The following is a 25,503-nucleotide window of genomic DNA, read 5'->3' on the forward strand; positions in this document are numbered from 1 at the left end:
AGGGAAAAGCCCCCATCAGCCCCCTCCCCTTCGAGCGCTTCTGTTTCATCTCCTTTTTTTTTTATGTAAAGACGTGCTCTTTTGCCACCTTTATACGATCCCTCGCCGTCTTCACCGCAAACCTTAGACTATCGATCTTTTCCCTTCTTTCATTGCCTTCCTTTTGTTGTTGCTGCTCTACCTGTTCAACGGCGCTCGAACACCATCCTCCCTCATCTGCTGTGCTTTGCCGATTTCGATAAAATGTAGATGTATATGCTTCTTTTCCTTCTTTCACGTCTATTACTTTTGAGCGTTGTGGTACTTTACAGGCAAGACAAATAGGACAAGAAGATGAGCGCAAACGTGAGAAATTATTTTCGCAAAAAGAAAGAAAAAAGCCGAATCCACAACTCCACTAACAAGGAACACACATCATATACAGAAACAAACCAAAACAAAGAAGAGGAGAAGACACAAGAAGAGGATCGCATGAACAACACACACACACACACACAAGTTCACGTGTCTCAACTTTTAAAAACAAAAAAGAGAAGGAAAGAAAACCGACAAGAACGTGCGATGCCGCCGCGCACCGGCGCATCATCCCAAGGACATCGAAAGCGAGAGACTAATAAAGAGAGAAAAAAGATAAATAATAATAAACAGGTGCCAATAACATCAACCCCCGCAGCTGAAAAGGAAAAAAACGAAGGCGGCGTTCTTTACTACTTGTTGATTAGTACTATTTCCTGCTCAAGCGTGTAGCAGGAAGCATACAACACGTGAAAGACCAATCGCAGCAGTAAGAGTCTCCCATCGCCACGGAACACATGTCAGGTTTGGTTTGCCCCCCCCCCCCACTTTTTCCTTTCCTCTTCTCCTTTTCTATTGAGAGAAAGAACAAATAGTACATCAGAACGCATTCACCACATCTCACAGGCAGCTCTTGAATGAAAACAAAAAACCCGAATGACATGTGCGCAGCTGTGAGTGCGTGAATATAGTAGCTAGAATCTAATTGCTATGAGCAAGCACAACCAAGAAAAGAAAAATAAAGAAAACCAAAGAATATATAAAAGAAAAGTGCTAAAAAAAGGTTGTTGAGGCCGGTATGATGTGAGAAGGGTCGATGGACACTACGAAGGGGGAAAAAGAGAAGAAGAAAGAGAATCAACAACACACAGGAGGAGCGCAAACGCATTCACAAGGACCGATGCGTCTGCGCACCTCGGCGAGAGCGATACACTGCACTTCTTATTGCGTTCACAAAGTCTGCGTTTTTTTTTTAATTTTCCTTACTTTGCGTGCGATGTTGCCAGCGTCTTCTTTCGCGTTCCACTACCGCTGCCCCCCCTCCCTCCCCCCAAAAAAGACTCATCTCCCTCGTTCTCTTTCTGCTCCTCCTCGTGTCCACCACCACCACCACCACCACCACAACGCACATCGTTTCTTCCGGTCCACTCGCTCTCTCTATCTTGTTTTCAAACGGCGGTCAGGAGCTCAAAAGTTCACGCGTGAAAGGAGAGAAAGGACCGGGGGAAAGCAAACGAAAATACAGCAACAACAACAAACAAACAAACAAACAAACAGCAGAAAGAGAGTCTTCGTGTTACGAGAGACAGAACTGTACATACCCCGTAGGAAACAAGCACCAAAGCTGAATGCGTCATAGATTTCCTCTCCCCGAATGATGATGATGATGATGCTGATGCTCCTGCTTGCTTTGCGTGTGGGTCTCATCTTGTCCGCCTTGCTTTTTCGTGCTTACTTCTTCTTGCGTGGATTCCCTTTCCCCCGCTTTCACAATCCGTGTACTCTATATGCTGTGCGTCATGGCGCGCGCCTTTCTTTGGCCGGCTTTACTGCGTCTTCTTGTCGGCGCTTAGCGAGGGCGCCGCAGACGAGATGGTGGAGGGCACCGACGGCTTGGGCTTCTTCTTGATGTAGCGGTTGCGGAAGAACTGACTGAAGAGGACGAAGTAGGAGATGTACATCATCAGCGCCAGCTTCGCGTTGGAGGAGCGGCAGTCGCAGCCGTCGCCGAACTGGTCCATGTAGTAGACGTACACCGCGATCGCCGAGCCGACCACCATCTGCGCTATCTGCAAAAAGGTGATGAGGGGGGCAAAGGGGCGCACGAGCTTGCCGTACCCGCAGGCGGCGATGAAGTAGTAGAAGTACATGATGGCGTGCACCGAGAAGTTCATGCACACAAACCACAGCCCACTGCTCGTGGGCGAGATCCAGGCGTGCCAGCAGTACAGCATCACCGTGACGTGGTGGTACCAGTGCAGAAAGATAACCGGCTTCTTCTGGAAGACGAGGAAGGCGGTGTCGAACATTTCTGGGATCTTGCTGAACATGAAGGCCAGGCACAGCAGACCGGAGATGTTGCGGCGGTACACGTCATCTTTGTAGACGCAGAGCGACGTGTCCAGCGAGCCGCGCACGCCGACGGCATCGACGCCTTCGCGGAAGTCGTCCGGGATGACGATGTTGCGCCGCATCGCCGCGGTCATGTTCGCGACGTAGCGCAGCGAGCTCGGCTCCAACCCGCTGATCACCGGCGCCGTCACGATCTCGTAGAGTCGCGGCACGCAGTAGTAGGCCCCGACGAAGGAGAAGAAGGAGAGGAAGAGGTTCCACATGATGTTCAGCCCACGCAGGTGGTAGGCCGGGCGCCCTTTCATGTAGCTATCCCGCACGACGTGCACGAGGAAAAGGTAGAACGCTGTGGCGACGATCGGCACATCGACGTGGTCCTCAAGCCACCGGTCCATCAGCGGGAAGTCCACGGCGTCCGCCATGGCCTGCAGGTGCTGCGTGAGAATCTCCATTTTTATTCGTGTTTCAGCTGAGTCGTGTTCTTCTGGTTCTTCTCGTTTTCTTTCTTCTTGAAGGCTTCACCGTGGTGATGGCGCGAAGATGGTCCGAGGCGGGAGAGAAGAAGAGGAGAGGCACGAGAGCAGCAGCAACAGCAACGGAGGGCTCACTGCAAGAGCGGGGGCGTATGGTACTCAGTGGAAAGAAAAAAAAAACCCCACTACAACACACACTATATATATATATATAAGATTGCCCGAAAATGAACGCTACCGTCCGATGTGACTTACGAAAACACGGGACAGGAGCGTTGATGCGCGACGAAGAAAGAGTTATATATATATATATATATGGGTTTCGTGAGCACTGAAAGAAGAAGAACGAAAAAGGAGAACACAAACAGAGGAGGCACTCTTTCACACGACAACGGAGCTTTACCGAGTTTCGATTAACACCTACGAAGACGAAGGAAGACGTAGAAAACACAAACAACAACATCCAATGGAACAGTGGCGTGAAGTGAAGTGGCCGTCCGGTGTGGAAGCGGGGCAGGGGAATTTAATAGCCATCACAGACGAGACCGGAAGAAGAGGGGGAAGTGACGGAGAAGCGGTGATGCAGTGATTCAAGTGTGAAGATGAAGATAAAGACCGGCACCACACACGAAAGGGCAGGAGAGCGACTACAACAACACAAACCACACTTCTGCTAGCCGGAGAAAGAATGCAATGACGCTGATACAAAACAACAACAACAAACAAAGCCGCGAGTGGCCTCTGCGTACGAAAGCGCCAGTGCCCACATAAAATAGATGTACTCTTTTTTCTTTCTTTCGGACGTAACCCGGGTTTTCCCTTTTGGTAAATTCGATAGCAATATCACAGAAGACGAATAAGAAGACGAGAGGACTACTCTTCGCGAGCCCACTCAGGGGGGGGGGGGGGATTCTCTCATCCAGTGTGAGGGGCAGCAAGACGGGTGCGATGGGGCTACCATGAAGCAATCCTTCTCTTCGTTTCTTATGTTTCCCTTTCGTGTGCATTGTCTTCCAAAAAAAAAAAAAACAAGAATCGAAAATAATAATAATAATATATACACGCGTTGCGTTGTTGCGATATAAGCCGAGAAGGATAGAAGAAAACGCAGGAGGTGCTTCGTACATGGTAAGCGAGAGAGACAGGACCGTCCACCTTCCGCTGCTTTTCCTTCTGTACGAAAGTAGAAATGTGCTACGATGAGCGGCGTAGGAGAGATGATGAAGGACAACACAGGTAAATCAGAAAAACAAAAAAAACCAATTCACGGAGAATAACACAAAAATAGCTACACTTTGAAGCAAGCAAACACACAGAAGACAGTGGTGGGCGGCGTCATTATTTTTCCCTTGCCGCAACCTCTCAAGTTACCCTAATGCGCCACTAGACACCCCTCCCCGTGTATATAAATATGTAAATATATATATTTATACAAGAGGTCATACACGCAAGCACGCGCCACACCTTGCCACACGCGTGTGGCATCTACCGACGGTAGGGGTGGCAAACAAACAAAAGGAGAAGAACATAATTAGTGGCGCTCATAACAATAGCGTTAAAAGAAAAAAAACCACAGATGGTTTGCTGCACACGCGATTTGCGCCAGATCATTTGCATGTATGCACATAGCTCAAGGTCAATGAGAAGGCACAGAACGCGCACACACCGCCGCGGCAATTGCGTTGTAGAGCGGGGATGACTTGAACACATGAATGAAATAAACAAATCAATTAAAATCAATAGGATTGGGGGCAGTTATTATGAAGAATGATATTCACATGCTTTTTGTTTGTTTGCTCGGAGGAAGACAGTAACGATGAAATTTTTTTTGAATTGTGATCGAAAGACACGACACAAGAAAAAGTTCGGGCGAAGCGTAAGTGCTAAGATTCAACAACAACAACAACAAAAAAAAACATAAAAAAATTGGCGGGAGCAGCAATAACAAGAGCGCAAAACACACACACACACCATCGTTGAAAACAGCCGGCGCTCCGAGCCCATATTCAGTTGACAAACACCATGACAAAAATAAACACAAACAAACACTTGTAGTAATAATAAAAAGAAAAGTGAAGCTGCGCCTCTGCAGCCCATTCCTGCTCCATCTTCTCCGCGCACACACATGCACTCTCCGCCACCATTTTTCTTCCCTTCTTTCGATACTTCATCTACACATCTCGTCTGCTTTATTCCGTTTTCATATCCGGCTTCATCTCATCATCCAACGGCTTCTCGTGGTGCTTGCGCTGCAGCACCAGCGAGTTCCTGTGCTCACGCGGGTCCAGGTACAGCTCCTTGAACAGCACGGCGAACAGCACGCAGTAGCTGCCGTACATCATCATGCCCATGCGCATGTTCGTCGGGTCGCTGTCGCAGCCCAAGAAGTTTTCGCTCATGTTGAACTTTGGCACGCTCGAGGCCAGCGCACCGGTGGAAAAGAGACTCTTCGCGTTGTACGTCACAACGTTGTAGGCGTTCAGCAGCACCTCGCAGGCAGCGTAGAACAGCGTGTGCTCGAACTGCGGACCAAGCCAGTGCTGGAAGTATGTGTACACCGTGATGTACATGCCGAAAAACATCTGCGACACCTGCAGCAGCGTGATGACAGGCGCAAAAGGCCGGATCGTCTTGCGCAGCCCCATCACCACCAGGAAGTAGTAGAAGTACATGATGGAGTGCACGAAGTAGTTCATGGCACAGAAGGCGATGCCACTCGGGATCGGCCGGTACGCCGTGACCCACACGTAGATGGCGGTGACGATGTGGTGGTACCAGTGCAGGAAGGAGACCGGCTTGTTCTGAAGGATGAGGAAGAGCGTGTCGAGCAGCTCCGGCGTCTTCAGGTAGGCAAACATGGCCACGCAGAACGCACCCTTGCCGTTGTACAACGGGGTGATGAGGTCGTGCACATCCTCGGTGGAGTAGTCCCACTTGTCCACGATGTTCATCGCCTTGTACACCCGCTCACGCTCCTCGTGCACCGCGTTGGCGCGCTGCGACAAGAAATCGTCGCTGCCGCGAATCGGAATGAATTCGCACACGTTATTGTGCCAGTTGCGCAGTGGCATCACAAATCCGGCGTAGCCGAAGGTGTACCACGCCCCGTAGGTGGAGGCGACGGCGAGGAAGAGGTTCCACGCGGCGACGATGTACTTCATGCGCAGCTCGATCTTGTTGCGCTCGAGGTAGCCCGGCAGGTAGAACACCACGAGCAGGAAGACGATGGTGCTGTAGACGGGGTAGTCGGGGTAGGAGTCGAGGAAGTCGCGGCCGTGTTCCGCCGTGAAGGTGGTGGGGTAGTAGTTGACCCACTCCCACAAGTGAAGAAGTGTTTGCATTATTGCCGTTAGCAGCGAAGGACGCGGACACAGAACAATAAATGCCCCAACAACAACAAGCAGCAGAAAAGAAAAGAAAACGATTATTGTACGACGATCTTTTCATGAGTAACAGCGGATGTTGTTGTGGTTGTTATTTTTACAAGAAGAAAGGTTGAAGTGAGAGGTGGGGAAGACGAGAAGGAACCGAAAAAAGTTGAAGAAGCTGAAGTTTGCATTGAGGAGTAACCAGATTATTATTATTATTATTTATTGATTTGTGGTACGGGCACAGGTGCAGTTCTCTTTCATACTTGAACTTGAGTTGAGAAGTGTCTTCGTTCCTCCCCCCAAATAAGGCGCCAGTAATGCGCTGGGTCCGATACAAGTGCGAGAGAAGTACCACGCACGCGTGTCTCTACGCACAACACAACGTGACGATGAACCGCTGCGAAGTCGAATAGAACAAAACTGAAAAAAGGACCTCGCGCTGCTCCGCTATCGGCACGTGCATCTGTGGTGCTGACGCACTGAGACGTTCTAAAATATCAGCACCCAAAAATATATAAAGGTTGATGATGTGGATTCGCGTTGTTTTGTCTGTCAGTTTTTTTTCCCTTTCCTTTCAATCTTCTTTCGCCGCTGAGGCCAATTGAAACCTTTCTTACTCCCGCCGCCGCCTCATCGGAAAGAGGAGGAGGGGAGGGAGGGAGAAACGAAAAGGTACAAAGCATCGCGGGTACATGCGCCGAACGCAAACACCAGCGAAACGATTAAAAGAACGAGCCTCTTGAGCCGTTAAACGCAAGAAGAAGAAAACAAATAAACCAGGAAAAAAAAACGGTGGGAAAAACATGAAAACAAGGAAAAAAAATGGCCGATGCATGTCAGACGAGCGCTTCATTAAAGGAAGAGACGAACATCTACATATAAATACACATATATATATATATATATGTAGAGACATGAAGAGGCATAAAGAGTACATCGAACAGAGGAAGAGCGTCACCGGAAAAGAGTGGTAAGAGAAACGGGTAGGTTGTACTGGACACATAAGAGCGGGGAAATACATATTTGAAAAACAAATCATTGAGAGGAAAAGTAGCTGTAGACATTATTAAGGCACAGAAATCTGCGGTGTGCGTTGCAAGCTCGCGGTCGGGTACACAGTACACTTCAAGCGAGAAAGAGAAAAAAAAAACAAGAGCGCGAGGACAGCAACGTGATCAGTGAGCAAATAATAATAACAATAATAGTAGTATGAATAAGTACGATAGAACCATACAGTACCAGATTGTTAGCGAACGCTTATACGGAAAATAAAAATGTTTTCCTTTTCTTCCGTCAGGAGCCAACAGATGCGCTGGAGGAAACGACCCATCGTGCGTGGCTATTCACATAAAGCAGCGGTGGAATCCGTTCCGCGTGCGCCTTAGTTCAGGCAGAGTATACCGTCGCCTTGAAATATGAAGACATAATAATAATAATAATAATAAAACCCCTTGAGCATCGATTCCAAGGTGTTCTCTTACTTCCGTTTAACAATAAAAGAAAAGAACCAAAAAATGAATTGGATCCTGAAGGAACCCAGCACGGCACTCCTATTACATTCTGTGTGCTTTTTTTCGTTGATGCGAAGCTGGTCACACGCGGGTACGGCGGCACTACAAGCACCTAGGAGGGAGAGTCAGAGACAGAGAGAGAGAGAACAGTAAAAGGTAATAACTCACCGTGAATGGGTGTGGGCGATGCCGGTGCTGCCGCAGACAACGTCCAGCAGCGTCAACCGATAAAAATAAACAAACAGAAAAAGAGAAGTGGCGAACTGACAAGACAAGAAAAGAAACGGGATCATCTAGGGAGAGAGAGAGGAAACTCATTAACAGCTTTACAAGAACAAATAAATAACAGATAAATAACAATAATAGCAAAATAACGAAGTCGCGAGTGAATGAGGCTTGTTTGGAACGATGTTACTACTATTACTTATCAATAAAGATCAAAAAAAACAACAACAAAACCCCCGACCACGTTGAAAGAGAGAGGGAGAGAGATGGAGCCTCATTCAATGCTGTGTGGCGCTTACCCGTTCAGGAGCTCATTGATGGCGGAAGACGCCTCCTTGTTGCTCTCATCATCCAACGGCTTCTCGTGGTGCTTGCGCTGCAGCACCAGCGAGTTCCTGTGCTCACGCGGGTCCAGGTACAGCTCCTTGAACAGCACGGCGAACAGCACGCAGTAGCTGCCGTACATCATCATGCCCATGCGCATGTTCGTCGGGTCGCTGTCGCAGCCCAAGAAGTTTTCGCTCATGTTGAACTTTGGCACGCTCGAGGCCAGCGCACCGGTGGAAAAGAGACTCTTCGCGTTGTACGTCACAACGTTGTAGGCGTTCAGCAGCACCTCGCAGGCAGCGTAGAACAGCGTGTGCTCGAACTGCGGACCAAGCCAGTGCTGGAAGTATGTGTACACCGTGATGTACATGCCGAAAAACATCTGCGACACCTGCAGCAGCGTGATGACAGGCGCAAAAGGCCGGATCGTCTTGCGCAGCCCCATCACCACCAGGAAGTAGTAGAAGTACATGATGGAGTGCACGAAGTAGTTCATGGCACAGAAGGCGATGCCACTCGGGATCGGCCGGTACGCCGTGACCCACACGTAGATGGCGGTGACGATGTGGTGGTACCAGTGCAGGAAGGAGACCGGCTTGTTCTGAAGGATGAGGAAGAGCGTGTCGAGCAGCTCCGGCGTCTTCAGGTAGGCAAACATGGCCACGCAGAACGCACCCTTGCCGTTGTACAACGGGGTGATGAGGTCGTGCACATCCTCGGTGGAGTAGTCCCACTTGTCCACGATGTTCATCGCCTTGTACACCCGCTCACGCTCCTCGTGCACCGCGTTGGCGCGCTGCGACAAGAAATCGTCGCTGCCGCGAATCGGAATGAATTCGCACGCGTTATTGTGCCTGCTGCGCAGTGGCATCACAAATCCGGCGTAGCCGAAGGTGTACCACGCCCCGTAGGTGGAGGCGACGGCGAGGAAGAGGTTCCACGCGGCGACGATGTACTTCATGCGCAGCTCGATCTTGTTGCGCTCGAGGTAGCCCGGCAGGTAGAACACCACGAGCAGGAAGACGATGGTGCTGTAGACGGGGTAGTCGGGGTAGGAGTCGAGGAAGTCGCGGCCGTGTTCCGCCGTGAAGGTGGCGGGGTAGGAACTGACAGCGTTCCACGCGTTGAGGATGAATTGCATAGCGAAGGAGTCGAGGGGGAGTCTGTGTTAGCTGTCTTTGTGATTCGTCAGGTCGATTTAATTAACTGTATAAGAGAAGAAAGAGGAAGAGTGGCAAGGCGAAAGTGGAAGAGCACGCTTGCAAATGAACTATTGATCACACCCACACACACAGACAGGCGCACCAACACAGAAGCAGTTTTGTATTCGATGGTTCTCCCTCGTATTCTTTTCTTGACACACACGCAGTGCGGGGACTCTGCCCGGACGACTGCCTGGACGAACAACGTCACTCACGTCAGCAACAACGACAATCGCACGTGCTATCGCTTGAGTCAGTTCTCTACGAAGTATGAAGTTGACGAGCTCCAGCAAAACAAAAAGACCAATAATAGAAAACACGTAAGTTCGTCACCAGATCAAAAACCAAAACAAAGAAGGAGTAGTAATCACATGAAAGGGAAGAAGAGAAAAGAAGCAAGCAATAGACAAAGGTTAAGAAGAAAAGATGCGTCCGTCACGTAGGTTGGGCAACGACACGCATCCATCACATCTCTCTCTCTCTCTCTCTGTGCGCGTGTGGACGAAGCCTGACATCGCACGGTACAAAGCAAGCAGGCAGAGGAAAAATAAAAAACTGACGACAACGACACCTTTCTCCCTCCAAAAAAGGCGAAACAGACGGCAATCACGGCTCCACTATCAGCCGCGCCAATAATAATACGAATACTATTCTTATTATTATAAATAAATGTACGTGGCCGTACCTATCAACCACAATGTATCGTTCTCTGCTATCGAGCTGACACTTTGCAGGCACCGTACTCACTCATCCACAAAAGGAAAAACATAAACAGACACACTAAACGAACGAAGAAGAAAAAAAAGTCTGAGGAGACGTTTGGCACCTCAACAAAGGTTCACACGAAACGTTGTTGGCGCAGCAAAGAAAACAATAGGATTGCTAATGCGAGTAAGGACAACCCCCAAAACAAACAAACAAAAAATAACGAATGGAAAGGTAGGAGGAACCAGAATGTGTACGCGGAAATTCATCAGAGACGGCGACGCGCGAAGATCGTCGCTGCCTCGATCCAGCGGGAGGACAAAAGAACAACAATAATCCATAACCACAATAATAATAATAAAAGGAATTGGGGCGAGAATCAGGATGGAGGGAAACACCACCACCACCACCTCCACCAACGAAATTCTCCTTTTTTTGTCTCTACACATGAAATGGGAAAATGAAAGAACAAAACACATCAATACAAAGAAGGACAAGAGGAGTGCGATGACTACTGGGAATCACACCCGCAGTGAAAACACGTAAACGACCGCGTGTACGCACCCATCAACAGATGCAGAACAAAACAACAACAGCAAAAAGAGAAAGATAAATAAAAGCGGAGGGTGGTTGATGTGCAGCGATGAGTGCCAACGCGACCTGTCAGGCAAAACAGCTCGAGAAACACGAAAAAGAACACACGAATTGATTTATACTCAAATGCCATGAAAGACACACACACACACAAACCGACTAGAATGGCAAACGAACGAATAAAGACTGTACATGACGTCATGGTGAACAGTCCCTTGTTTCAACCCTTCTTCTTCAGTGGCTGCGCCGCCTCCGTCGTCTTCCCGCTCACCACCTCCGCCTTGCCGTTTTGCGCTTTCGACTTCTTCGCCTCCTTGTTGCCCAGCACCAGCGAGTTCTTGTGCTCACGCGGGTCCAGGTACAGCTCCTTGAACAGCACGGCGAACAGCACGCAGTAGCTGCCGTACATCATCATGCCCATGCGCATGTTCGTCGGGTCGCTGTCGCAGCCCCAGAAGTGGTCGCTCATCACATACGGCGGCACGCTCGAGGCCAGCGCACCGGTGGAAAAGAGACTCTTCGCTTGGACGGCCACGCAGTTCCACGCCGTCAGCACCGCCTCACAAAGCAGATAGAACCATGTACCTGTCTGCTCCGGCGCGAGCCAGTGCTGGAAGTAGGTGTACGTCGTCACGTACATGCCGATGAACATCTGCACCACCTGCAGCAGCGTGATGACCGGCGCAAAAGGCCGGATCGTCTTGCGCAGCCCCATCACCACCAGGAAGTAGTAGAAGTACATGATGGAGTGCACGAAGTAGTTCATGGTGGAAAAGATAATACCACTGGGAATCAGCACGTACGAGGCGTGCCAGCAGTAGATGGCGGTGACGATGTGGTGGTACCAGTGCAGGAAGGAGACCGGCTTGTTCTGAAGGATGAGGAAGAGCGTGTCGAGCAGCTCCGGCGTCTTCAGGTACATAAAGAGGGCGGTGTAGAAGGCACGCGGACCGTCGTAGTTCTTGTCCAGCAGCTGATGCGTGTACGTCGCGATGTGCGGGTTGTGCCGGTGGATGTTCGCCGCATCGAAGGCACCGTCCGCGCTGGGGTCGTAGTAGTCGTTGCGGATGGTGTGGCTTGCGAAGGCGGTCGTGTGCCGCACGGTGAGCTGCGCGCAGCACGTCTTGTGAAACCCCTTCTCATGAAAAATTGTATCGTACAGGTTCTGCAGACAGTAGTAGGACCCAAGCGTTGACACGACGGAGAGGGCGAGGTTCCACGCGGCGACGCCGTACTTCATGTCGAAGGTCCACCCCCGCCGCTCGATCAGGCTGGGCAGGAAGAAGACGGCGACGATGTACAGCAGCGCCGCGTAGCAGGGGTAATCCGGTGCCGCGTCGAGGAAGTTTCGGGCCGAGCTGCCTTTAAAGTTGGCAGGTGTTTCGATCCACGCCTTCGCCCACGCTACAAAGCCGCTGATCATCGTCATCATCGCAAACGCACACACACGCAAGCAGAAGGGTGGACAGGTGAAAAACTGAGGAAGAACGTTATGGAGGAAGTGATGCGGATGGCGCGAGGCAACACGGACGTGTCAGATACTTCTAAATGACATAATAACAGCAATAACAGTAATGAGCACAAAAGTTCGGGTGAGGAAGACAAAGGAGTGCCAAGTTGAAGAATGAGATAGCGGACAGCACCGCTGATGACATCAGCGCACACAGGTAACAAGGCAGCATATATATATATATATTTATGTATTCAAACCGTATGTTTTTTTTTTTTAGAACAACGTGAAGAGGAGGTTCGAACACGCTGTTGCGTTCATCCGCCGTGATTGAAAGCGCGGTGATCGCGTCTACGGCAACAGGTGTCATGGAGCTACGATGAAGACACCTTTTGCGTTACCGGAAAACAACAATAATAATAAAAACAAAAAAATTGCCAAACACCTTTAATAGGCCTCCATCACTCGTCAGAGTCATCCACGTGAATTACTGATTTTCTTTTGTTTCTTTCATCTGCTGTTACTTTAAGAAGAGGAAAGCTTATGTTACCGAAATGGTGGGAGGGAAGAAGAAGAAAAAAAGAGGCGACCTTCATGGAGATACTACGATACAAACGAAACAGCCGTGTCCCGCGACAACGACAAAGAAACCAACAACGCCCACGATCTGTACGCTGACAGGACCATCCGTATAGAGCGCTCCTCCCCCCATGACAAGGAAGAGATCAACAAACAACAACCACAACGAGTTTGACAGCCGCCCCAGTAGAGGGGCTTCTCTTCCCTCTTCTTCCGCAACCCCAACAAAGGTCGACAGCGAGGACTGAAGGACAGCAACAAGTCTTTGTATGATGGGATGATCGGAAAAGAAAAATGCGGTGCCGCCTTGAGAAGGGGGATCAAATCAGATCCGCTCCGCAAAAGACAACAACAACAAAACAGCGAGAAAGCTTTGATCGTGATAACGAGAAAGCATCATCAGCGCTCCACCTGCGTCCTTGCGTTCGTGTTGCCGCCCGTTGCGCCACCACCACATTCCATCTCCGTCTCTCTTCCCCACAACTAGAGTATATAACCTCTCTCTCTATGTGTTCTACTTTTACTTCTTCTTCTTGTCTTCACCATGGCCGTTGCTCACCGCCTTGGCGGAGCCGTTCCGCCTTCCCGCCTCCCCAATAGCTGCGGCGGCAGCCTTCTTCCTCGCTGCACCCTTACTCATGTAGAGGTGAATAAACAGAGTCGCAAAGAGCGCAAAGTAGCTGCCGTACATGCCAAGCCCCATGCGAATCGTGCGGCGGTCCACCCCGCAGCCCTCCTCTGTGAAGTAGCTGTAATAGAAGGTGTAGAGCACGACGGCCGTGCCGATCACCATCTGCAGCAGCTGCGCCCCGGTGATGAGAGGCGCGACGGGCCGAATAAACCTCCGCAAACCGAGAGAGCAGAGGAAGTAGTACAAGTACATGATGGAGTGCACGGCGTAGTTCATGCCGGCGAACCACAACCCACTCGGAATCAGAGACAGACCGGCGTACCAGCAGAAGACCGCTACGGTGAGGTGGTGGTACCAGTGCAGAAAGATGATCGGCTTCTTGGTGAGGACGAGAAAGAGGGTGTCGACCATCTCAGGGATCTTGCTTAGCAGGAAGGCCATCAGCCAGAAGGAGAGCTCGCCGTCGTACACGTAGTTCTTGTCAAACCAGCACGTCGTCTCGTACATACCACGGTCTTGCAGCAAGAAGATCAACAGCGTCCCGACACCCACGGTGCCACAGAAGGAGAAGAGCGAGAGAAAGAGGTTCCACACCGCGACGAGAGCCTTCAGCTGGTATGGCTCACGGTTCTCCATCGCCTTCGGACCGAGGAAGACCATCAGGACGTAGAGCACCTCGAAGTACACCATAACATCAAAGTAGTCCGTGAAGATCCACTCGGCAACGTCGCCGAGGAAGTAGCTCGGCAGACCGCCGAGGTTCGTCATGGCACGCACAATCGGATGCGACATGGTTCTCGACTTCCCCTTGTGCGGTGTATCAGAGCAAACAAGCGAAGGACGACAACACCGCAATAAGGACAATAAGATTAATAAAAACAATGAGAGGAACCAATACAAGAAAGCGCAGATATGTGAATGTACGGATGCGAGCTTCCACACTACAATAATAATAACAACAGGATGCAATGACCTAGTGTTGGAGAAGAAGGTGCAGGCTGTTGTGGTTACGCATGAGATGTAGAACGAAGAGCTATAAAAAAAATAATAAAAAATCAGTAATACCACGAGACGACAACGACAAGGACACCTGCTGAGTGCGGTGTCAACGCGACACTTTAATTACGTGCTGTTTTAAAAGAACTAAGTAACAACAACGGCAAAAAATAGAAGAAACATGTGCCCTACACTGTTGTCAACGAAAAAAAAAAACAAGGAGAAAAAACAAGGGCGGGTAATAGTAATTAAATAAAACAGAAGACGCGAGTTGGAACGACAACAAACTAGCAAACGAACAAGTGAAGTCAAAGGAAAGAGAAAACCTATAAGATCCCTCGCTAGATGTGTGTGTGTGTGTGTGAATGAAAAGGGGAGCTCTACAACGACTTCTACTTGCGACACAAACAAACCAACAAACCAGAAAAGAGAAACGAACTCCAATGCCTTTCTAAATACTTACGTCGCTGAAACACAAAAAGGTTTTTTTGTTTGTTCTTTTGAGAGGGAGGGGAGGCAAAGGAAAAGGAACGGGAAATGTCAGTCACAACGCTGCGAGGAAAGAAAGAGGCCTGCGCACAAGACACGCACACACGTACAATCATAAAAAAGAAAAGGAAATCAGCGAACACAGTAAAACAGTTCTACTTGCGTAAGATGAGTTTTTTCTTCTTTGTGCGTGTGTATGTATCGATGCTCTACAACGGAGTGGTACGTGCTCAGCAGTACCGATGAGAAACTGCAGCGATCCGCGTCACGAGACAGATGAATTTACTAAATACTAATGGTGAAAAGAAGAGGGAAAATACAGAGCTTAGACTCAGCGACCGAACACGAACAGCGCAACAACAACAACAACAACAAATGAGTGGTATCGAATTAATAAAGAAAGAGTGGTTTACTGTTGTCAGTAGATACGGTTGAAAAAGGATAAAGTGCAAAAATGCGGAGGACACAGAGAGGGATAATAATAATAATAATAATGATAATAATAAAGAGATAACGAGAAGAAGAGATGAAAAGTGGGGAGTGAAGAGAGAAAAAACAACAACCTGTGAGAGCCCATTCACAGCACAGCAGCAACAAAGCAACAACCCTTCGTAGTGATTCCAGGCGCGCCGTTGTGCGCACGTCATTGAGAGAGTTTCTTTTCCTTTCTCTCTCTCTCTCTCTGTGTGTGTGTGCGTGTGTGTGTGTGTACTGCGTTGGACAGTTTCTGAAGTCGGCACGTCAACAGGAGAAGAAACAAAACAAACAAAACACGCGGAAGTACGCGCCTACAGAAGAGACCCGTCCATTTTACGACTCTCTTCGCGCGCTCTCTCCTTCTCCCTCTTCGCCTTCCTTTCCGTCGGAAGTCCTGCACGGTCTGCAAATTCCGCTTTGAGGATCTAAATAATTACTTTACCGTTGCTGTCTTTGCCTTCGTTTTCATAACGGGAAGAATTTGTGATTACACGACACCCACTCAACACAGAAAGAAAAGAAAACCGCGCAACGACAGATGTCAACCATCAACACCCTCCCAACCGTTGCCGGCTACAGAGATCCAGGTTTAGTTTGTATCCGTGTCGTAGCCCGCACTCCTCCCGGAATCCGACGCAGAGGACGTGGCAGTTTCTTCCGAGGCGCGGGTCGAACGACCACGAATGGAAGGTACTGTGTTTTGCGCGGGAGTAGCCGGGTTGCTCGTGCGTGGCTTTTGCTTCACCACGGAGTCCGCGTTGCTGGGCCGCGGCGGCAGCGCCGGTGACGTGTCCAGCGGGGAGACGCTGCCCGATATCTTGCCGTTGCGCCACGCGCGGATATCTGGTGAGCGACTTGGTTCCTTGCTGCTCGTGTTCGTGCTGCTGCTGCTGCTGCTGCTGCTGCGTGGCACGAGATGGGCATGTGTAGGCGACTGCTGTTGCTGAGGTGGTGGGTGCTGGTAGCTTTGTTCTTGACGACGACGACGGCGACCGAGCTTCTTTGCCTTGCGTCGCAGCGTCTGCGGCTGCTGCAGCGGAGGCGGGGGCGGTGCGTCGTCGTCTGCGTCGCCGTCCGCACCGCTGTGGTCAACGATTTGCTCTCTTTTTGGGCCGTCGAGCCCCGCGTTGCCGTCATCATCGACGTCGTCCGAGGCCGTAGCGTCTGCGCCGCTTTCACTGCCGCCCCGCACGCGCTTGCGTGGGGACGATGTCTGCGGCGGCGGCGGAGACACCGCCGACCTCAAAGACTCTTTCTCTCCTTCGCTCTCCGTATCAGAGGAAGTGGCGGAGCTCGAGGCTGCTCGTAGCTGCTGCTGCTGCTGGCGCAGGCGACGCCTTTCTGTCGTTTCTTTGCGACCTCTCTCGCCGTCCCGCGTTGCGCGACGGGACGGCTGCTGTTGCTCGTTGCTGCTGTTCGCCCACGTGACTTCCGAAGGCGGCAGCGAGAAGTTGTCATCGTCCACCAACGCCACCACCACCGCCGCCGTCTCCTCGCGTCCGACCTTCGAGTGCGACTCCCGTCCACCACCGCCGCTCTTGTCTGTGCCACGCATACGTTTGCTCTGCAGCGGGGGAGAGCGCTGCGTGGGCGGCGTCGCGGGCGGCCGATGCTGCTGATGCTTTGGGCTTCCCCCGTCTGCCCCGCTCTTACGAGGCGCCGCCGCGGGGGATGGAGACAGTGGAACAGGGGAGGTGCCACCGCCGCCACCACTCTGTCGTGATGGCCGCGGTGCCGCACTGACGGTGCTGTTGCGTGGCTCCGGTGAGTGCGGCGGTGACGGCTGCTGCTGCTGCTGTGGCTGCTGTAATGCAAATGGTGGCGACGACCGACGGTACTGCGGCGGTGATCGCTGAGGACCGGCAGGCGGGTTGAACAGCGGAGGGGGCGTGAGGTGCACGTGCGGGGAGCGCAGTCGGCGACCATTACCATTAATACTATTAGTATCACCCTTCACCCCTGCCGCTGCCTTTTCCCCCGCTGCTCCCCGAATGGATGGGATTGGGCTGCCAGTTGTAGCTGCTGCGGCGGAGGGCTTGCTCGATGCTCCGATGACGCGGGTCTGCGGCGGGGACGTGACGTTCTTCCCTTCAGGAAAACTGGGCAGTGTGCCCGCCGCGGCCCGCTCCTGACATTGCAGCTTGCACTGAATATACGCGCCGATGAAGGTGTAGAGGCGGTGCAGCCGACGGCGGCACTCCTCCGCGTCAAACAGGTTAAACGGACGGTGCGCCACCCCAACTTCACTGCGCAGCCCTGCCGCCATTGCTGCCGCTGCCCTTGACGTCGTTGCTGCGTTGCTCTCTTTTTCGCCTGATCGCGCAGTTGCCGCTGCTACAGCGCGAGTCGTGCGATCACCACCGCTGCCGCTGCTGCCACTGTTCTGTGGATAGTGATGATGCTGTTGCTGCTGTCTGCGCAGACGTCGCTCGCGGGCGTGCGTTGCCATGCGTCGTGCATCGTCGCCCACCCCACCCTGTCTTCCCTCGCTCTCTCCATCGTCTTCCTCATCGACTAACTCGCCGCGCACACCGGCGCGGGTGTTTGTTGCGGACGGGGGAGAACCGGCAGTAGCATTCGGCAGCGCGAGGTCCGTCGTCAGCCCCAGTAACACTTCCCAGTACGGTGGCAGCATCTGCCGGAGAAGGCGTAGTACCTGCTCTTGCTGCTCTTGCAGCTGCTGCTGCTGCTGGTTCACTTTGCTGTCTTTGCCCTCGTCTTGATCGCTCCCGTCCTCCTCCGCCGTCTCATTTCTACTTCCTTCGTCCCGACCGTCGTCCGCGCGCTCGCGTTGGCGGCGACGGCCGGCACGATGCTGTGGCCGCTGTAGTGGCGGAGCCCTCTTGGAACCTGACGAGAGCCGTCTCTCCACGTCCGCCGTACTCGCCGACAACTCCAAGTCGGGCAGCTGCCCAGCTTGCACGACATCGACGCCTTCGCCGTGCCAGAGGTCCGCGCTGCCGCTACTGTTTCTGTTTGTGTGCACTCCGCTTGACGTGCGGTTCACCTCACCGGATGTACATGGCTGCAGCGGCGGTGTAAGGCTCGGGCCGCCTCCCATTCCTAACGGTGGTGCGTGAACGCGACTAATCGGCGTGGACACCGCAATATGAGACGAGGAGGCAAAGGCAGACACCGATGTGTTGTAGCTGCCCTTCGAACCCCCCTGCGGTGCTCGCACAGTGGAAAGAGGTGGAGTTGAAGTCATTGTAGCACTAGCTGTTGTGGTCACAGTTCGGAGTACCGGGCTGCGGGAGGGTGCCATGGAGGGCGGCGTCATCGTGTACGGCTCTCGCGCAAACGTCGTCGTCGTCGTCAGCGTGCTGCGACTGCGGTTGTGTGTTGCGTAGTGCGTCGTTGCGAAGACCGACGTCGCCGCGCTGCCGCTCGTGGTGTTGGTGGAGGTGGACACCGCGATAAACTTTGATTTTGGGCTGCGCGACAGCTTCGGGGTCTCACCGCGGCTGTTGCGGTACATCGGCGGTGACCAGCCGGGACCGGACCGCCCACCCCCCATCGGGAACGTCCCGCCGAAGCCGTCAACAAGGTCGTGTGCGGCGGGCATTTCGTCTTCGTCTTCGTCCTCTTCGACGAAGAGCAGCTCCTCGACCCAGTTGCTGAGAAGAGCTGCCGCGGCGGTCGTGCTGGTCGACAGGCGGTTATGAATGAGCTCCAGAATACCGACCAGCGAGGCGTACATCGCCACGACACGGTTCTCTGACAGCCCCGACAGCAGCGAGACGTTCGGCAGGGCGAGGAAGTTCCACTGCAGGTCACGTCGCAGCTGCCGCACGTCCAGCTGCGGCGCCGACGCCAAGAGCGTCTCCGTTTCTCCCCAGCCGAGCAGCGTGGGGCCCATCGCCATCGATCCTCCGCCGCCGCGCAGGGAAGAGGGCGGCTGCTGAAAGCGGCGGCCAGCAGCGCTGCTGACGGTCTCGCGGATGGAGGCGAGGGCGTCGAGGCGGGAGGCGAGCATCGGCACCCGCATGCGCCGCCGTACCCGCGCACACTTGTCGAGGCAGCGCACAACCGTCCCCCACGGGTCGCCGTGCGTGCTGACGCCGCGGGCCACCGTGCCGAGGGCGACCTCCAGCACCAGCCGCGCGGCCTCTGTCTCCACGGCGGCCACCACCGGGGACACGACGTGCATGTTCAGCCGCGACACAATTTTTTCTTTTGTATTCATGTAGCACAGCGACAGGGTGTGTGCGAAGCGGTTCAGCGTGATGGACTTGCGGCCCGACCGCAAGCACGTGAATACCGCCAGCCCCTGCTGCCACAGCACGTTGGAGAGGAAATAAACACCGTTAAAGTGCTTCTCATCCTCGTCGGTGACCCGAAGGACGTAGTTTAGTTGATAGAGCTGCGCGGCGTGGTGCTTGCGCAGGATCTTCTGCAGCAGCCGCACCAGCGCGGCTTGGCGGTCACGCGTGGAGTTCTGCCCATCGTTGAGCTGCACAAGCGCGGCGAGCAGCGGTAGACGATCGCTGGAGTGCAGCGCCATGTACGCCGACACCCACCCGGCGGCGACCGGCGAGAGACGACGCGCCAGCGGCATGACGTCGAAGGCGCCCCGCTGGACGGCGCTGCGCAGCGTCGCGACGAAGCCGCTCGCATGTCCTTGGTAAATCCCGCTGCGCAGCGCCATATCCGCCAGCTCCATCGGCGTCAGGCAGAAGACGGCTGCAAAGACGTGCAGCAGCGCATTGGCGCACGGGGAGGTTAAAATCCACTCGAAGTGCTTGTGAAAGGGCGAGCTCGGCGTGGTGAGGTACGACGTGCTTGCACTCCCGGTGCTGCTGTTGCTGTTGACGGTTGAGTCGAGCGTGGCGGCCAAAGCGTCGTGGCGACGCGCGTGTCGGTCCGCTGCCGCGGTGAGGTGCGCGTCGTTCACCGCCGCCAGCTCCGTCAGCGTCTTCTCCCACGCGCGCATCGTGTCGTTGCTGCGGCCCTTTTCTTCCTCCTCGTCCGCACTTTCCTCTTTTGTAACCCCTCTGCTCGCATCACCACCGTCATCGCCGCTGCGCCGTGCGTGGTGAAAGCTGCCGACATCGCGGTACACGCGACGGGTCGGGTAGAGCCCCAGGGCATCGAGCCACATGCCAATGCGCTGCGCGTTCTGCGACGCGGCGGCGGGCGAGGTGGAGGAGGCAGCGACGGGGTGCGCGTCGACCCGCCTGGCAAACTCCAGCGCGACGATCATCGCGGTGTGCTCGGGGCAGAGTCCGGAGACCCCGGCGGTGGTGGAATGCAAAGGGCAGAGGGGGATCACTTTGTCCTTCAGCGTCTTCATCACCTCCACCCGGCCCGGGGCTCGTCCGGGGTGCCACAGCACGCTCGGCACCCCGTAGCCCGCCGCGACCGTGAAGACGTTCTGCAGGTGCTGGACGGAGACGGCGGTCGACTCAAAAAACGACGGGGCAGAGACGCCGAGCAGGGCGCAGACGAGCTCCACGTCGATCCACTGCAGCTCTACCTCCGCCAGCTGCCCATCGGCGCGCGGTGACGGCGGCGCACTCGTCGCGGCATTTTCCTTCGCCTCCGTCGAGGATGCGCGCCCCGCAACGCAGAACAGGGGGAACAGCGAGACATACCGATGCAGCAGGAGGCTCAAGTAGAGCCCCGCCGCACGAACTACCGGTGCGGTGCCACGCGGAAGACCTGGCGCGGTCAACAAGCAACTCATGTCGTACGCAGCCCGCAGCACGGCCGGCAGCGCCTCCCCGCTGGGAAGCAGGACGCTGCTGCTGTTGCTGCTGCCGCCGCTAGCAAGCGGGACGGCGGACCCAGGCGCCACAGGTGCGGACCGACCCCCTCCCCCGCCTGTGTAGTTCGCCCCAACCGACAACGACGAGGACGATGGTGCGGCGTTCATTCTACCCGTCGCGGACGGCCGCTGTGGACTGCCAGCGTCGTGCGCACCAGAATCGACTCCGTTGTGCGTGCTGTACGCCCCGGCAGGACCCAGCACCGGGATGCGTTGCAACCACTCGTAAAAGAAGAGATACGTGTCAATGGGCCCCCCACCCGGACCACCGGACCCGCCGCCTCCACCGCCGTCTCCTCCGTTCCCCTTCTCCTTTTCCTCCATCTCGTCCTCCTCGCCGCTGTCACTCCCGTACTCAGCCTCTTCATTCGCGGCCGCTTCGTCCTTCACGACGGCGTTGCTGCGCGTCGTGCCGGCACCGGCGAGGCAGAACGCGCATTTGAACTCCACGTCGCCGGAGGGCACCCACGCGTCTTGCATTCCGCAGTTCGCGCACGACGGGGGGCGGAAGGACCACCAAACGACGTACAGCATCTTGTCGTAGAGCCGCCACGCGGTGGCCGTGAGGGGATCCGTGAAGACGTCCATGAAGGTGCCGCGCAGAACCGCGTGATCGACGCAGAAAGCGTGCGACACCGCCGTGGCGTGTGCGGGTGGGCCGTCGACGCACCCTGCGGCCGCCATCGAGGTGGAGCTCGCGGGACCAGCGAAGGCGGAGACGGCAGCGGTAGCGGTGAGAGAGGCCGGCGTCGATGATGCGCTGGAGGGCCAGCTTTGATCGCCAGCGGAGACGGAGGTGTTGGAGGTGTGAAGATGATGGTGTTGCTGCTGCTGCTGCTGCTGCTGTGTCACGACTGTGATGAGGCCGCGCATGAGCGCTTCCAGCTCGAGCAGCTGATTACGCGTTAAGGGCGTTACACGCTGCGACATGGCTAACAGTGAGTTACTCCTTGTGTGTGTGTGTGATTAGAGAATTAAAAAACGAAAGTCAGGCTCGCCAACATATGTATATATATATATGAGTGCTGCAACTTCAATCAGCTGAATGCGCACCTGCGTAAAGGAACAACGCCTATGCTCTCTTTGTTGTTTTCGGAACCTCCAATTACGGCAAAAGTGAAGCGCCGCCGTGAGTGGTTGACGCTGAGGGTGGCACGCGGTGACGTCAGCGAGGATGAGTACGTAGAGACAGATGCAGAAGAAACAAAATATCAGTAAAAAAAAGTGTAAAAGGAGTGAAGCGACGCGTCTTCAGCTCCGTCAGATAGCCCGCAGCGCGGCTCCTATTCGGAAGTCACCCCTTCTGAGTATTGTTTCCCTCGATGAGAACCATCTTCATTTGCATGTTGAGGGCTCGCACATAACATGCGTGTTCGTCATATATATATATATATATATATCGTTTTTTGAGCGTAGCAGTGCCGGACAAACAAACCAGCGTAAACCCCCACAAACAACAACACCACACTTCTCCCTCCCTTTCGTTTCCCTCTTACTCCCGCTTTATCGCAGAGATCAACACCCCCACGACGACTCACTTGCACCACCACCGCCGCTAGTAGGCCCCGTGGCACTGCCGCCTTCCACAGGACCAAAACCGCGTAGGTCCAGCGACTTCTTCTTATTCGGCTTGACCGGCGACGAAGACGGTGACCCCAACTGCAGTGCTCGGCCAACCGAGCCGGGCGAGGTATACCCCGACGCGGCGGACGACGGCATAATCTCTGGCGAGTTCTGCGCGACCGACACCGCGCAACCCGGCTCCTCGCACCCGCGGCGATGTGCCGCGTGACTGCCGAAAAGCGTGACTGGCGACGCGGGCACGGTCGAGGCGGCGGTCCACATCTCCGGCAAGTTACTACTAGTATTATTATTGTTGCTGTTACCATCTCCGACGGTGCTCTGCACTGGCGTGTGATAATGCTGAGGATGACGACGCGCCTCTGGCGGAGCCGCCTGCACCGCGTCCACCGCCAGCACAAGGTGCGTGAACGCCTCCAGTACCCCTTCACCGGTCAGGGCAGAGGTGAGGAAGTTACGCATGCCGAGCGCGTGGGAGATGCCATCTGCCTCCTGCTGCAGAGCTTCCAATTCTGCCTTCGCCATCGGCGTGCCGTGCGGCGCCGTGAGCAGGTCGAGCTTCGCACCCACCACGACACACACGCACTCTTCACGTGCCAGCTCCGTCACGCGGGCAACCCACCGCGGCACGTTGAGCAGCGTCTCGCGGCGCGCGACGTCGTACACGACGATGGCGCCTACTGCGTTGCGGTAGAAAGCGTTGCTGATGACGCCGGCGTTCCGCTCCTGCCCTGCCGTGTCCCACAGCTGCAGGACGACGCTCTCGGTGGCCCCGACCGGACCAGATGGGATGTCCACCTCACGGGAGCAGAACTCCGCGCCGAGGGTGGAGGGCAGCGTCGGGTCGTACTGATTGTAGCAGTAACGGTGCATTAGGTTGGACTTGCCCACGCCAGCTTCTCCGACGAGCAGTACCTTGTAGGTGCGCAGAAAGCCGTTGTGACGACCGACGGTGGAGGGCATGAGGGTGGTGGTGCTGACACCGTTGATTTGGATAGCTGGGCGAGGGTAGGCGACGTAGACGGAGTTCGCACGCGGGGGGAAGTCGGTCGTGGTCGTGGTTGCGGTGGTGAGCTGGTTCGCGGGTGCCGGGGTGGACGTGCCGCCGGTGCCGTTCTCTCCCCCCTCCTCATCGTCGCTAACGCTGACGTGGAGATCGGCATTCATTTCCAGAAAAGGAGGAGAGAAATCAAACAACAAGGAGTGTATATATGAGTATCGTGGCGTGTGCGCTGGTGCTGACTCACACACTGCGACAAACGACAGATATCACACACACACACACACACACACACAGACACACAGACACAAGCGAGAAGGGCAGAAAGAAAAATACGGCGGAGGAAAAGCACCCAGCGGAAACCGTTGATACGCGCAGTAGCAGAGTTACTCGAAAGAAGAAGAAAAAAAAACAGAAGTGAAAAACAAATCAAAACACAAAGCGACGACGCTGACCTCCACAGATGTATCACCGTCGATGCGGCCACGGCGCAAATACGATTCCACGACAACAATGGAGAAAAAAGGAATACAACAACAAAGGAAGGGGGTGTTCTAACAGGAGGTGCGTTGCGGAAATGCAGAAGATACCGGCGTTGCGGGGGAGAGGAAAACAAAATCAAAAGAGGTGTCAGTTTTCTTTTTAATATATATATATATATAACAAGTAGAAGAGATGGAGTAGACACCAAATAAGTCCTACGCAAGTAGAGAGCGAAGGAGAGAAAACATCAAGAACAGCAAGAGAGAGAGAGGGGTGAAAGAGAAGAGTACAAATTTAGGTCGAGGAACACCATTTATCGCCAATCGGGTGTGCGCAGACGTGAATGCTCTCCAAAAACAAAAACCATGATGCCTAGTGACGACATACAACATCAAATGCGAAGTGCAGCAACACCGTGAAGACGTTTTGTTTGCCGTCTTTGCGAAGATGCACATTTTTTCGCCCTTTTCTAAGGAGCAAAACTGAAACAACAACACTCCACCGCAGGTTCGTCTTTCATTATTATTATTACTAGACGTGAGTTTTTGGGGTTTTGGGGAATTACTGGGTTGGCTGGGGCTGACGTCGCTCCTCCAACTGGGCAGCACAACTGCGCCAAAACAGTATTCAAAAAACAGCAAACAACAAAATCAGACTGAACAGATCACAAAGCTGAAACCGAGAAAACTTTAAAAAAAGGAAAAGAGAAGAGGAAAGAAGGGGGGGGGGAGGGAAGGCAGGAACTCGGCAGCAGGGAAATCCAAAACAAAATTCACATGCGTTGGAGCCGAGAAGAAGGAGAGACAACACCGAACCAAAAAAAAAAACGGAGAGCAGGGGCGAAACAAACATTGCTACAGCCCGAGGAGACGTACTTCAACACACACACGCATATAATCATTTAGCGGCAGTGCCGGTGACACACGCCACAGCGAACCTTTCGTGTGTACATCACTGACACGCCGTGTGACGTACACAGCAACAACAGTTAATAGAAGGAGTACTGAGAAGGCAACGAGATGAGAAACATAAAGAAAAAGCCAAGAAACAAACAAAAAATCGAAGAAGAAGTTGCCATCAATCACGCCCTTTTTCCTTTTCTTGTCCAACAACGGTGTGTAATGCAGTGCAGAAGATATACTACATGACGGTCATGTGGGACGCACTGCACCAACCCCCCCCCCCCCGACACACACACACACACACACGCACAGCGAACGCTCTACTAAACAATAAGTAGAAGCGACAACAGCGTGAGACAAGAGACGACAGACG

At 53.7% G+C, this 25,503-nt stretch overlaps 8 protein-coding genes across 8 annotated transcripts; all 8 read right to left on the bottom strand.

The window, feature by feature from the left end:
* Window positions 1-1,841: 1,841 nt before the first annotated feature.
* On the bottom strand, window positions 1,842-2,819 carry ABB37_07149 (putative mitochondrial fatty acid elongase; the record flags this gene model as incomplete). Its single annotated transcript, XM_015805685.1, has 1 exon — window positions 1,842-2,819. The coding sequence occupies one exon, from the start codon at window positions 2,817-2,819 to the stop codon at window positions 1,842-1,844; it is 978 nt and encodes a 325-aa protein (XP_015655691.1).
* Window positions 2,820-5,029: 2,210 nt separating this feature from the next.
* On the bottom strand, window positions 5,030-6,280 carry ABB37_07150 (putative mitochondrial fatty acid elongase; the record flags this gene model as incomplete). Its single annotated transcript, XM_015805686.1, has 1 exon — window positions 5,030-6,280. Exon 1 carries the CDS (start codon window positions 6,179-6,181, stop codon window positions 5,030-5,032), a length of 1,152 nt encoding a protein of 383 aa, XP_015655692.1. The 5' UTR covers window positions 6,182-6,280.
* A 1,962-nt stretch (window positions 6,281-8,242) lies between these two features.
* On the bottom strand, window positions 8,243-9,481 carry ABB37_07151 (putative mitochondrial fatty acid elongase; the record flags this gene model as incomplete). The annotated part of the gene is made up of 1 exon (XM_015805687.1): window positions 8,243-9,481. The coding sequence occupies exon 1, from the start codon at window positions 9,413-9,415 to the stop codon at window positions 8,243-8,245; it is 1,173 nt and encodes a 390-aa protein (XP_015655693.1). The 5' UTR covers window positions 9,416-9,481.
* A 1,514-nt stretch (window positions 9,482-10,995) lies between these two features.
* On the bottom strand, window positions 10,996-12,320 carry ABB37_07152 (putative mitochondrial fatty acid elongase; the record flags this gene model as incomplete). The annotated part of the gene is made up of 1 exon (XM_015805688.1): window positions 10,996-12,320. Exon 1 carries the CDS (start codon window positions 12,205-12,207, stop codon window positions 10,996-10,998), a length of 1,212 nt encoding a protein of 403 aa, XP_015655694.1. The 5' UTR covers window positions 12,208-12,320.
* Window positions 12,321-12,661: 341 nt separating this feature from the next.
* Window positions 12,662-15,333, bottom strand: ABB37_07153 (putative mitochondrial fatty acid elongase). The gene has a single exon (XM_015805689.1). The coding sequence runs from the start codon at window positions 14,225-14,227 to the stop codon at window positions 13,325-13,327; it is 903 nt and encodes a 300-aa protein (XP_015655695.1). The 5' UTR covers window positions 14,228-15,333; the 3' UTR covers window positions 12,662-13,324.
* Window positions 15,334-15,986: 653 nt separating this feature from the next.
* Window positions 15,987-22,308, bottom strand: ABB37_07154 (hypothetical protein; the record flags this gene model as incomplete). The annotated part of the gene is made up of 1 exon (XM_015805690.1): window positions 15,987-22,308. The coding sequence occupies exon 1, from the start codon at window positions 22,092-22,094 to the stop codon at window positions 15,987-15,989; it is 6,108 nt and encodes a 2,035-aa protein (XP_015655696.1). The 5' UTR covers window positions 22,095-22,308.
* Window positions 22,309-22,679: 371 nt separating this feature from the next.
* Window positions 22,680-23,912, bottom strand: ABB37_07155 (guanine nucleotide-binding protein-like protein; the record flags this gene model as incomplete). Its single annotated transcript, XM_015805691.1, has 1 exon — window positions 22,680-23,912. The coding sequence occupies one exon, from the start codon at window positions 23,910-23,912 to the stop codon at window positions 22,680-22,682; it is 1,233 nt and encodes a 410-aa protein (XP_015655697.1).
* Window positions 23,913-24,855: 943 nt separating this feature from the next.
* Window positions 24,856-25,080, bottom strand: ABB37_07156 (hypothetical protein; the record flags this gene model as incomplete). Its single annotated transcript, XM_015805692.1, has 1 exon — window positions 24,856-25,080. The coding sequence occupies one exon, from the start codon at window positions 25,078-25,080 to the stop codon at window positions 24,856-24,858; it is 225 nt and encodes a 74-aa protein (XP_015655698.1).
* Window positions 25,081-25,503: the final 423 nt, after the last annotated feature.

The sequence above is a fragment of the Leptomonas pyrrhocoris genome, assembly GCF_001293395.1.
Source record: "Leptomonas pyrrhocoris isolate H10 chromosome Unknown, whole genome shotgun sequence".
Lineage (NCBI taxonomy): Eukaryota > Euglenozoa > Kinetoplastea > Trypanosomatida > Trypanosomatidae > Leptomonas > Leptomonas pyrrhocoris.

Bases quoted from the DNA above. Each gene is read 5' to 3' on its own strand.
- ABB37_07153 (XM_015805689.1), bottom strand. From the start codon at position 14,227: ATGTCGCATCCGATTGTGCGTGCCATGACGAACCTCGGCGGTCTGCCG.